We start from the raw sequence: 12917 nt of genomic DNA on the forward strand, positions 1-12917 counted from the left end.
AGAGCTCTTGACAGAACTGCCCTTTCAAGGACAGCCCTGGCAGAGCTATGGCTTCCCCAAAGTCATCCAGCAGCTGCAAGTGGAGGAGTGGGGAATCCAACCCGGTTCTCCCAGATTAGAGTCCGCGCACTTCACCACTACACCAAATAATAACAACTCCAGAACCCCATCTTGTAATTTATGATTTATGTGACCTTTAGAGCACCAACATTTTAGTGTATAGTAATGTATTGTATTGTTTTATTCTGTTTTTATTGTTTTAACTTTGGCATTTATGCCTCGTTGTTAGCCGCCCTAAGCCTTCGGGGAGGGCGGGATATAAGCCTAAAAAGAGATAAATAGATAAAACTGGCTCGAGGCAGAAGGTGGGGGTGGGGTTTCTCTCAGTAGCTGAGCAAACTGAAGAGCGAGGGTCTGTTTGGCTGGAAGGGCTGAATATTTAAGCCAGGACTCAGCCTTGAAAGAGGCTTCGTTGGGAGAGGGGAATATTTGTCCAGATGCATGACAGACAGCTCGTTTCTCCAAAGCCCTTCTCTTTGCTTTCCCGCGTTCTAGTCCTGTTCTGCAATGGTGTTATGTACTGGCATGGAATCATCCCTGACTGAATCACCCTAGAGACTGGCTGAGCTTGGAGCACAAGAACAATAGCCGACCAGGACTCTGGAATAAACCGATCAAGTAGTAATGTTTTGTAAATAGCCTACCATGGGGAGTGGGGTGTGTGGGGGGTGGGGTGTTTTGCATGCCGAGAAGCAGGCCTCCGGCCCTGCCAGAGTTGTCTTAGAGTTAAGCTGAAATCTCTAATAAACTATGAGCTGATCACTACACTCAATTCGAACCCAGTATATTTCAAATATACTAGAAGAGAATCTACCTGCTGCTCGAAATCTGGGCTCTACCTGGACAGGGTCTCCTTAGTTCTAGCTGCACCTAAGTCTAGCTACAGTCAGAGGCGCTGACCAGTGATTTGTGATTTGTGAGTGCAGCTTGAATGTGAAGGCATCCAGCCGTGGAGTGTTTGATTACAGACAGGACTTACTGGTATTCCCACACATACGCAAAGGGGGGGGGGTGAAAGGCACCTGTTACATATTTCTGTCTGTATTAATTAGTGTCATCATTCTGCCCCTTCCCACCGTTCATGCTTTTCAGTTTTGGAGAGACCAACTTTGAACCCTTTTCCGTGGCTCAAAGTAGAACTCTTCATTAGTGGAAACTGTTCCAGCACAAATCCCCTACCAAGAAGAAGAAGAAGAAGAGAAGAAGAGATTGGATTTATACCCCGCTCTTCACTTGGAGTCTCAGAGCGGTTTACAAACTCCTTTCCCTTCCCCTCCCCACAACAGACACCCTGTGAGGTGGGTGGGGCTGAGAGAACTCTGACACAAACTGCTCTTTTTTCAAGGACAGCTGTGCCAGAGCTTGTGACTGACCCAAGGTCACACCAGCAGGTGCAAGTGGAGGTGTGGGGAATCAAACCCGGTTCTCCCAGATTAGAGTCCGCACACTTAACCACTACACCAAACTGGCTCTCTGGCTCTCAGTCCCCCGACTGCTACCACCCCCTCACAGGGGCTCTTCTGCCTAGAAATGCCCACAGGGCTGTTCTCCATTGGGCTGGGTCACCAAGACTGCCCGCCTGCATAAAGCAGCCTCTGTCTTCTCCCTTCCCTGTTTTATTTATTTATTTAATTCCACCGTCTCCTGCCTTTCTCCCCGATAGGGGTCCAGAGCATCTTACGTCATACTCCTCTCCTCCATTTTAGCCTCATAACAACCCTGTGAGGTAGGTTGGGATGAGAGAATGTGGCTGGCCCAAGGTCACCCAGTGAGCTTCCATGGCACGATCAAGTAGTAATGTTTTGTAAATTAATTCGAATCCGGGTCGTCCAGATCCGAGTCTCAGAATCTAACCACTACACCGCACTGGCTCCCATGATGAGTCATCACCTTAAAAATACGAGAGAGAGTCAGAGAGAGAGAGAGAGCGAGAGAGAGTCAGAGAGAGAGAGAGAGATTGTAGCCTATCCTCCACCACTGCTGAAACATACTGGTGCTAGTTGGGGAGTCTGGTGATGTTCAAATGCTTCCTATTGCTCTGTTCCTTATGATGGTGAATCAATGTTCCCTCTAAGCTGTGGAGTCTTGTGAGCAAGAATCCTACTTTGTGAGCTACTGGCATTAAAGTTGTGAGCGAGCCATTTGGCTACTGCATAAATTAGTCTGCTCTGGGGCCCTCCTTCCTGAGGTAAGGCAAAAATGTGTGAGCCGGAGGCTAAAAAACTGTAAGCTAGCTCACACCGACTCAGTTTAGAGGGAACACTGACTGTGATTCCTAGCTTAGACAGTTTAAAACAGAGATGTCGAACTCATTTGTTACAAGAGCTTTGTCGGGGTGGGCCACGTGTGCCATAAAATGTAATGCCAGGTACTGGAGATATAAACTTTATAAAGGACACAGGCAAACCCAATGAACAATATTAATTTTTTTACTCAAAATACAAGCATGCTCAGAACATTAACGCTCTTACAGTACTTCGTTAAAGTGTCTCCCTCCTGCCCACCCTCCATTACTCATTAGCACTGGGGCAGTATATAGGGACCTAATGCACAGCCTCTGTCACCTGACAATAAAGTTAATGACCAGTTGCTTGTGGGCCGGACAAGAGCCCTGGACGGGCCAGTTCCGACCCACGGGCCATATGTTTGACACCCCTGGTTTAAAAGGAGAGCAGACAGATTTATCAAGATGGGCCACCGTCTCAGTCTGCCTGTAGCAGTAGAAAAGAGCAAGAGTCCAAGAGAACCTTAAAGACTAAACAAAATCTGCAGCAAGTTAGGCGCTTTCAGGAGTCACTGCTCACTTCTTCAGCTATCTGTAGAAGTGAGCCGTGACTCACAAAAGCTCCTCCCCTGCCACAGATTTTGTTAGTCTTTCAGGTGCTCCTGGACTCTTGCTCTTTTTTTTACCACTACAGACAAATTTATGGGTTTCATAACAGGTGTAGATTAACAGGCTAGCATTCCATCAAAGTGATAAAATGAACCTCCACCTTCAGATGCAGTATACCACTGAGTATCATTTTCGGGGGGGCGCAGCGAGGTAGAAGGCAGTTGCTTTCTTATCGTGATCATGGACTTCCCTGGGCTGCCGGTCAGCCACTGTGAGAAACAGGATGCTGGGCTGTTTAGACCTTTGGTCCAATCCTGCAAGAGAGCTAGGTTGGTGTAGTGGTCAAGTGCACGGACTCTAATCTGGGAGAACCGGGTTTGAATCCCCACTCCTCCACTTGCAGCTGCTGGGTGACCTTGGGCAAGCCGTAGTTCTGATCAGAGCTGTTCTTGAAAAAGAGCCATTTCCGTCAGAGTTCTCTCAGCCCCACCTACTTCACAGGGTGTCTGTTGTGAGGAGGGGAAGGGAAAGGAGTTTGTAAGCCGCTCTGAGACTCCTTTGGGTAGTGAAGGGCGGGGTAGAAATCCAATCTCCTCTTCTTCTTCTTCTTCTTCTCCTCCTCCTCCTCCTCTCCTTGTGTTCACCATCCTTGTTTTCAGGGTTGGTTCCGGGCAATGTTTCCCCTAAGCTGAGTTAGTGTGAGCTAGCTCACAGTTTTTTAGCCTCGGGCTCGTACATTTCTGTCTCAGCCCAGGAAGGATGTGGCTCCAGGGCAAAATAATTTATGCAGCCTCCAAATCGCTCGCTCACAACTTTAATGCCAGCAGCTCACAAAGTAGGATTTTTGCTCACAGGACCCGCCCGCTTAGAGGGAGCGTTGCTTCCGGGTGCTGAGCTGGAAGAAGCCGTTACGTCCTCTCGTAGAGGGTCTGTCTCTTTTCGACCAAACCCATCTGTCCACGGACTGCAGGCGTGGGAATCCTGACCTCTGACTCTTCACCCCTAGGAGCCCTGCCTAATCTATTTATCAGGGCAGAGAATGCTCAAATGGCTCCCCGGGTCACAATGGGGAAAGGAAGCCAATTATGGGAAAGGAAATGAAGGGAACCAGAGCGTGACAAAGTAAAAGAGACAACATTGTGTGGAGGAGTATGTGCTGCTGGGTGAGAGACTTAGAAACCAAGTTTGGGAATGAGTCGCCCAGATCACTTGCCTTTTCCCAGAGAAAGTTTGGGTCTTTATTCCAGAGTCTCCCAATTGTCCGAATGTTCTTGTTGCAATAAGAAAATCACAACTGGGCCGGCGTTGCTTTATGTGCAAGCCCCCTCTCTGCAGGACGTCAAAAGATCCCTATGCCAAAGCTCCTAAATCACTTGTCAGCTACTCAGACCTTAAGCTGGAGGTAACTTTAATAGGATCCCGGTTCCTCGGGCTCTAATCTGCTAAGGCCTTGGCACTGGAAGTATTCCTAGGAAAATGCGGCTCTGGCATATTCTGCGGAAGTTTTACCGTCCGTCAGTCGCTGCTGGGGTATGTGGAATATCGACGAGAATTAAAGCTGCAAACCTTAAACCCACTGGATAGAAAAGTAAAAATGCCCTGAAGTCAACAGAAGGGACTTCCAACAGTGCTCCCTCTGAGCTGTGGAGTCCCGTGAGCAAAAATTCTACATTGTGAGCTCCTGGCATGAAAGTTGTGAGCGAGCCGTTTGGCTGCTGCATAAACTAGTTTGCCCCGGAGCCACAAAAAAAGTGTGAGCCAGAGGCTAAGAAACTGTGAGCTAGCTCACACTAACTCAGCTTCGAGGGAACACCGGATGTGATCCGTAGGCTCCACCCTCCGAAGCCGCCGTTAGCTCTAAGGGAACTGATCTCCGTAGCATGACGATAAGTTGTCATTCAGGAAGATCTACAGGAGCCCCCCTTGCTCACTCAAGACTCCAGAGCCTCAGCTCTGTTAAATAGCATGCAATTGCCACACCTAAACACACCCCGCTTCCAGTGATAGGCTACCTACATAACATTACTACTGGATTGACTACTTTCAGAATCCTGGCCGGCTATTGTTCTTGTGCTTCAGGCTCAGCCACTCTCTGGGCTGATTCCATCAGGGATGATTCAATCCCAATATTTAACAGGCTGGAACTGGGGGTGTGGTCTTCCCTTTCCTGATGGGTAGGGGTGCCCCAGCAGGAACAGCCACTGGCTTGGGCTTATCCTTCCCTAGTATCCCCGTTTGGTACCGGGGCCCCCGCTGGTGTGTGGGTCTCTACACCAAGTGCCCCAACGGTGCCACCCATTGAAACCAGGTCTGGAGAATGTTAAAAAAAATACTGTACCTTATATACCTGAACTGTTTTTATGGAATGTGTTACCGCCAACCCAGCGGTTCGAAAGATAAATAAATAAACGAGTAGATAAATGGGTACCTGCCCTAGGTGGCAGGGGGCACCCACCTCTTGGTTCCATGCCAGGAGTGTTGGCAGCAGCAACGGAGGTGAAGACAGCGGTGGCGAAACAACAATGGCGGCTGAATTCCGGATGACCAGACCTGACGGAAGGCGGAGCGAACGCAGGATGCGGGACGCAAGCGAAGCAGACGCAGGACGGCGCAGCACAGCTGGAGCCGGAAGGACGTAAGCCGGAAGCTGCAGCCGGAAAGAACGTTTGCACGCAAAACACCAAGCCTCCAGGAGAAGGTCGCCAGGCAGCCAGAAAGAGGCCAGGAATAACAACAAAATTCGGAGCCCGCCGGGAGAAGAAAAAGAAGCGCTGCCAACAGGGTGTCGATAGGGAAGTCCCTCCCCTTGTGAAATGTGGCCCTAGGTAGGTTCAATCATTACTGTATAGTAGTAAAGTCTGTAAACCACTCTGAGACCCATTAGGGGTTATGAGTGGTATATAAGTCGCATGTAAATAAATTTAAAAAAAACCAGAAAAATTTTAAACAGCAAGATTCCTATCTTATCAAACATACAATGACTACTGCAAGAATCCTTTATGCCAGATACTGGAGGGAAAAAAATGAAGTACCTTCAAAAGAAGAAATTATAAATAAAAGACTTGAAACAGCAGAGATGGACAATTTGACTTTAATATTGAGAGGCTAACAATGAAAAATCCTTTGAGGATACATGGTCAAGATTTTATAAATGGATGGAAGAGTATAACAATTAGCATCATGGGCATTGCGGGGAGGGCGGGGTATAAATGTTTAAATAAATAAATACAACTGAACTAGATGAAAACAAAAACTACATGCTTAACTATAAACAAGAGATGTACATAAAAAACACAAGGTGGCAAAAAGTAAAAAATGTAACTGGACAATGTTTGAGGTCAACAAATGGGGAAAAACAAAACAAAAATGGAACCCCCGAAATCTTTGTATGTATGTTTGTATGTTATGAGTGTGTGTTATAAAATAAAAAAATATATTAAAAGCAGGGGTCATTTCGTAGAAAAAGAGCTAGGGGAACTCATTAGCATAACTCATTAGCATATGCCACACCCCCTGACATCAGGGGCCCGGCGGTGGACCTGCAAGGCCAGCGGGAGTGCGAGGAAGCCCCGCCAAGGCCCTCCCTGGCCCTAGGCAGGCAGGGGTGGGGAGAGATGGGGAGGAAGCAACTTACCCTCCCTCTTCTCCTGCCTCCTCCTGGCTGAATGAGGGCTGGAAGCGGGGCGGCCGGAAGCAGGGGGCGCGGCTTTGTCATGTGCCCCGCCCCCTGCACCTCACCCGGGGGAACTGCGTTCCCCCGCGTTCCCCCCCGAAATGACCTCTGATTAAAACAAAAAGAAAGAAACCAGGCCTGAAGAGCGGCTGTCTATTGGAGTCAAGGGAAGGTTTGTTTGGTGTAGTGGTTGAGAGCCAGTTTGGTGTCATGGTTAAGTGTGCGGACTCTCATCTGTGAGAACCGGGTTTGATTCCCCACTCCTCCACTTGCACCTGCTGGGTGACCTTGGGTCTGGCACAGCTGTCCTTGAAAAAGAGCGGTTTGTGTCAGAGTTCTCTCAGCCCCACCCACCTCACAGGGTGTCTGTTGTGGGGAGGGGAAGGGAAAGGAGTTTGTAAGCCACTCTGAGACTCCCTTGGGTAGTGAAGGGCGGAGTATAAATCCAGTCTCTTCTTCTTCTTCTTTACTCCTCCACTTGCAACTCCTGGATGACCTTGGGCGAGCCGTAGTCCTGTCAGAGCTGTTCTTGAAAAAGAGCCGTTTCTGTCAGAGCTCTCTCAGCCCCACCTACCTCCCAGGGTGTCTGTTGTGGGGAGGGGAAGGGGAAGGAGTTTGTCAGCCACTCTGAGACTCCCTTGGGTAGTGAAGGGCGGGATAGAAATCCAATATCATCATCTTCTTCTTCTTCTTCCTTCTTCTTGTCTGCCCGTGTCACTTTGTGAAAATGCGATTCAGGTGAGGCAGCTTTTAAGACCAATCCAGTTATCATGACTTAGATTTTCTGTTGTCAGAGCACGGTGACTTTCCTAGGCCGAAAGATGCCAGCGAGACATAAATCCAGGCGGGATTGTTGATGTGACCTCATTGTTAGCAGGCAAGAGGAAGATTTAGCTCCGTCTCCTTGCGAGATCCATCCCCGTCTTCTCCTTACTTGCAAAATTCCTCTGCGGTCCCCAGCAGATACCGGGAGTTCTCAGCTTTCACTTGGGCAAAGTTTGCAGCCTCTTCCCACTGGCGGCCATAAATTAATTCCACCCCCCACCCCCCATGAGGAGGCAGAGTTTGGTCTCTTTCTGGAACCCGGTGGGTCGAGCCAACCCCAGCTATTTTAATCTGCTTGGTGTCTCTGGAAAGCAGGCCGGAGTGGATCCCAAAGGAACGTCACGGGGCTTCGTTCTTGCAGCTCCTAGATGCTGGCAGCCCGGCCCGAATCCCATTTACTCCAGAGGAAGTCACCCCTTTGCTCAGTGGGACTTGCAGCTAAACATGCACAAGGTTTGCAACCAATGCAGTTGAAACACTGACGCCCTCTCTTAACTTAAGACAAAGACGACGAAGAAGATGATGATGAAGAAGACGACAAAGAAGAAGAGAAGAGAGAGGAGATTGGATTTATACCCTGCCCTTCACTACCTGAAGGAGTCTCAGAGCAGCTTACAGTCTCCTTTCCCTTCCCCTCCCCACAACAGACACCCTCTGTGAGGCAGGTGGGGCTGAGAGAGCTCTCTCGAGGACTGTTGAAACAGTTCTGAAACTTGTGACTGACCCAAGGTCACCCAGCTGGCTGCACTTGAAGGAGTGGGGAATGAAACCCGTGCTCCTAACCACCACCCCAATGGCCAACCACCTCCGCTTACTCACTTGCCTTGAAGACCCCTTGCGGGGGTCAGCATAAATCGGCTGTGACTTGGCACAAGGAAGACTCCAGCACTGACCTTAATGATTGGAGTCCGGGACACCTTTGGAAGAGGTTGCTTCTGCCTGCGCCCAGACCATTTTATGATATCTTAAAATTTTGCTTAATTTAAAAAAAAAATTTTTTTTTTACAGATGCCCTAATGACTACATGTTGGAAAAATGACGGATGATGCGCTGTCCTCTGCCTCAGTCCTCAGGAGGTCATCATAGATTTAGTCAGATAAACAGGTCAGGACACACACGCATGGCCTCCTTTCCTTCCTCTTCTCTGATCAGATCCCCTTTGCAGTAGAATCCTGTTCTTAGGGACACGTTTCCTTCCTTCCGGCTTGACACCTCTCTCTCTCTCACACACACACACACTTCCTCTTACAAACACACAAAGAAGGAGCACGCTGTCTCCATCTTTGGGACAATGGATGCCGGGCACATTTCCCCTGCATCCACACCCATCGTAGTTAGACAGGTTAGATTCTATCTCTGTCGCTCATCTATACTGTCTAGAATGGAGTCCCGTAATAATAAAGAACTCTTATTAACTTTGAATATGATTACTGGCTCTGTGCCACTGTGTAAATCTGCTAGCACACTCAGCCCCATGGCTTTGCGGCGTGGATATGCCGTGTGCGCTCTCGGCCACATTAACAGTGACGCCTGGCTCTACTAAAACCAGAGAATCCAACACTACACAAGGCCAAGACGGCAATATTTACAATCTTTTCCTCCCTTTAAAAGTAGGGGACAAGATAGTGCCCCACCTCCAACGAAGGAATTTGCACACAATCCGCAGAGATGAAAATGATACACATTCGGGATGCCAGACCCCAGGTGGGACTAGGGGTCCCCCCCCCCGAATTACAGCTCATGTCCAGACTAGAGACGTCAGTTCCCCTGGAGAAAATGGATACTTTGGAGGGTGGACTCTGTGGCATTGTGCCCCACTGAAGTTCAGGGATGCCAGCCTCCAGGTGGGACCTGGGGATCCCCCGGAATTCCAGCTCATCTCCAGACCACAGAGATCAGTTCCCCTGGAGAGAGTGGATACTTTGCAGGGTGGACTCTGTGGCCTTGGGCCCCACTGAGGTCCCTGTCCTCCCCAGGCTCCAGCCCCAAATCTCCAGGAGTTTCCCGGCCTGGGTCTGGCAACTCAAATGTCCCTCACCCCCTGCCAACGGCAGCCCTCCTACGCACATTATCCGCACCCCCTGGCAGCCCTCCTACGCACATTATCCGTGGCATGCTGCTTGATAGACCATGAAAATTCCTATACCTCCTTCATGAAACGGGGCCTTCAAGCATGCACCAGAAATGAATATGGCACCTTCACGCTATGCACACACAGCCCGACACTAGAAAAAAAAACCCACAGGGGTATTTATAAAGCCCCTCAGAATGTGGCGCAGGAAATGTACTCCTCAAATAAAGGCAAGACATTGCAACATTACCTGTGTAGTTGATAATGGGTGGGCCTGAAGTGCCCAAGGGTGGCTGGTGGAAACATCTATTATTTGAGGGATCCTGCAAAGGGCTTAAATCTATTGGCAGAGGTGAATTCCGCCCTGCAGGGCCATAGGGGGGGTCTGGACAGTGCATGGTCCTTTGGCGTATGGCCCTGCTCCTCCGGAAGCACCTGTCTCCCCCATAATCAGCTTTATTAGTAATGCCAAGGCAAGTCTCTGGGCTCTACTGTGCGTTCAAAGGCTATCATTATTTCAGGCAGCAGAAATTAAGGCTTGAGTCACTCCAATGCAGGTAAAAACAATTCGGCTGGCCTTGCTGGGAAAAGAAGCTGCTTGGATGGCAGCTGCAGTTCTGAAGGAGGAGGAGGAGAGGAAGAAGAGGAGGAGGAGGAGATGAGGAAGAGGAGGAGACGAAGAGGAGGAAGAAGAAGAGAAGGAGATGAGGAAGAAGAAGAGGAGGAGGAGATGAGAAAGAAGAGGAGGAGGAGGAGGAGATGAGGAAGAATAGGAGGAGGAGGATTCCAGCCCTCTCGCCACCCTGGTTGCCCTCTTCTGGACACGCTCGAGCTTGTCAACATCCTTCCTAAAATGTGGTGCCCAAAACTGGACACAGGACTCCAGGTGAGGCCTGACCCTAGCAGAATAGAGTGGAACGACCACCTCCCGTGATCTGGACACAATGCTTCTGTGAATGCATCCTAAGATTGCATTAGCTTTCTTAGATTGCATTAGCTTTCTTGCATACAAAGGATCAGACCATGCATAAATGATGAAAAATATATTCAACAGCCAATGAGTAGAATAATCTAAGGCTGTGGTCACCCACGCCAGTTGAAGCGGAGGGGAAACGAGGCTATTTACTCTGGAGGAATTTGACAAGTAGTTGCGAGATCACACAGCCCTCTGTAGCTGCGGGTTGCGCATAAACGTGGAATGGCACCTCCACACCAGTGTTCCCTCTAAGCTGAGTGAGTGTGAGCTAGCGCACAGTTTTTTAGCCTCCGGCTCACACATTTTGGTCTTCACTCAGGAAGGATGGGGCTCCAGAGCAAACTAACTGATGCAGCAGCCAAAGTCGCTCGCTCAGAACTTTAATGCCAGCAGCTCACAAAGCAGAATTTTTGCTCACAAGACTCCACAGCTTAGAGGGAGCATTGCTCCACACCGAGGGCGATAATGCACATACTGCGAGGGTGGTGGTGGCACTGAGTCGGGATGGAATTATCAGACCATCCCGACAGCATGAGAGCGTACTCGAGCGATCAGACAGGGGAAACTCCATCCGTGGCCCGTCGTATCCGGTGAACACCAGACTTCCCCTGGTGTCTTTTAACTCCGCTTCCGTGGTGGAGCACCATGGGTTGCCAACGACTGTGGGACGCTTCCCAGATGTTGCCATCATAAGAACATAGGAGAACGTAAGAGAAGCCAATGTTGGGTCAGGCCAATGGTCCATCCAGTCCAACACTCTGTGTCACACAGTGGCCAGAAATACCAGGTGCCATCAGGAGGTCCATCAGTGGGGCCAGGACACTAGAAGCCCTCCCACTGTTGCCCCCCCCGAGCACCAAGAAGACAGAGCATCCCTTGCCCCAGACCAAGAGTTCCTATAAGAACATAAGAGAAGCCAATGTTGGATCAGCCAATGGCCCATCCAGTCCAACACTCTGTGTCACACAGTTGCCACAAATACCAGGTGCCCTCAGGAGGTCCAGCAGCGGGGCCAGGACAATGGAAGCCCTCCCACTGTTGCTGCCCCTCCCAAGCACCAAGAATACAGAGCATCCCTTGCCCCAGACATAAGAACATAAGAGACGCCAATGTTGGATCTGGCCAATGGCCCATCCAGTCCAACACTCTGTGTCTCACAGTGGCCAGAAATACCAGGTGCCATCAGGAGGTCCAGCAGTGGGGCCAGGATGCTAGAAGCCCTCCCACTGTTGCTCCCCCCCAAGCACCAAGAATACAGAGAGCATCCCTTGCCCCAGACAGAGAGTTCCTATAAGAACATAAGAGAAGCCCATGTTGGATCAGGCCAATGGCCCATCCAGTCCAACACTCTGTGTCACACAGTGGCCAAGAATACCAGGTGCCATCAGAAGGTCCAGTAGTGGGGCCAGGACACTAGAAGTCCTCCCACTGTTGCGCCCCCAAGCACCAAGAATACAGAGAGCATCACTTGCCCCAGACAGAGAGTTCCTATAAGAACATAAGAGAAGCCAATGTTGGGTCAGGCCAGTGGCCCATCCAGTCCAACACTCTGTGTCACAAAGTGGCCAAAAATTCCAGGTGCCCTCAGGAGGTCCGGCAGTGGGGCCTGTCTCATTGCTCCCTTTAGATCTGTCAGGCATTCGCACCTATGTCAGATCTAAAGGCATGTGTGATCGCAGCCTAAACCTATACCTGGTTTTCCAAAAATACAAAATAGGAGTCAGAAACGCAAAAGTACACGGTCCAAATACAAAAACGGTCCTATTAATCCACCTTCAGAAAGAGTCCAAGTCAAATTCCACAAAAAGTCCAGATAAAGATGTTTATAATTCCTCTTCACAAAATCCTTGTCTCACTGCTGGTGTATCCACTTCACGGCTCCGCCGGCTTCATGTTGCCATATCGCTTGGCTTCCTCAAAAGTGGAACACCAAAACCGCCCAGCTCCAGTACTGAATAATACACAGCATCTTTTTCGTTCTTGACATACATAAGACCAATTACCGTGATGAATACTGTGAAGAGGAATTATAAACATTTTTATTTGGAATTTTTGAAGAATTTGACGGGCTATTTCCAACGCTCCCTCTCAGCTGTGGAGTCTTGGGAGCAAAAATCCTACTTTGTGAGCTACTGGCATGAACATTGTGAGCGAGCGATTTGGCTACTGCATAGCTTAGTTTGCTCTGGGGCCATCCTTCCTGAGCCAAGTCAAAAATGCATAGCCGGAGACTAAAAAACTGTGATCTAGCTCACACTAACTTAGCTTAGAGGGAACACTGACTATTTCTGAAGGAGGATTAATAGAACAGGGCTCAGGGCGGTGTACATCAATAAAAACATTCATATGTTAAATGCACAGCTAAAAATAAATACAGTGATTAACCTATTAACCTAATTAACCTATTAACCTAATAAAATGGTGTTAGGACTACAAAGTGTGCCACTGCCTTGTTGGGGGGGGGGGGGGGCAGGAGAAA

General features: G+C 49.3%; 1 protein-coding gene across 1 annotated transcript in view; it reads left to right on the forward strand.

Annotated features, from left to right (window-relative positions):
* The window catches only part of TPM1 (tropomyosin 1 (alpha)), a 92897-nt gene that overhangs the window by 10952 nt on the left and 69028 nt on the right, over nt 1-12917 (forward strand). Inside the window, exon 3 of the mRNA XM_015420077.1 lies at nt 4229-4295. Within this exon, the coding sequence (XP_015275563.1) occupies nt 4229-4295 (67 nt within the window). The remainder of the gene's footprint in view (nt 1-4228; nt 4296-12917) is intronic.

Source organism: Gekko japonicus, unplaced genomic scaffold (genome assembly GCF_001447785.1).
Source record: "Gekko japonicus isolate JY-2015 unplaced genomic scaffold, Gekko_japonicus_V1.1 scaffold369, whole genome shotgun sequence".
NCBI classification, from domain to species: Eukaryota; Metazoa; Chordata; class Lepidosauria; order Squamata; family Gekkonidae; genus Gekko; species Gekko japonicus.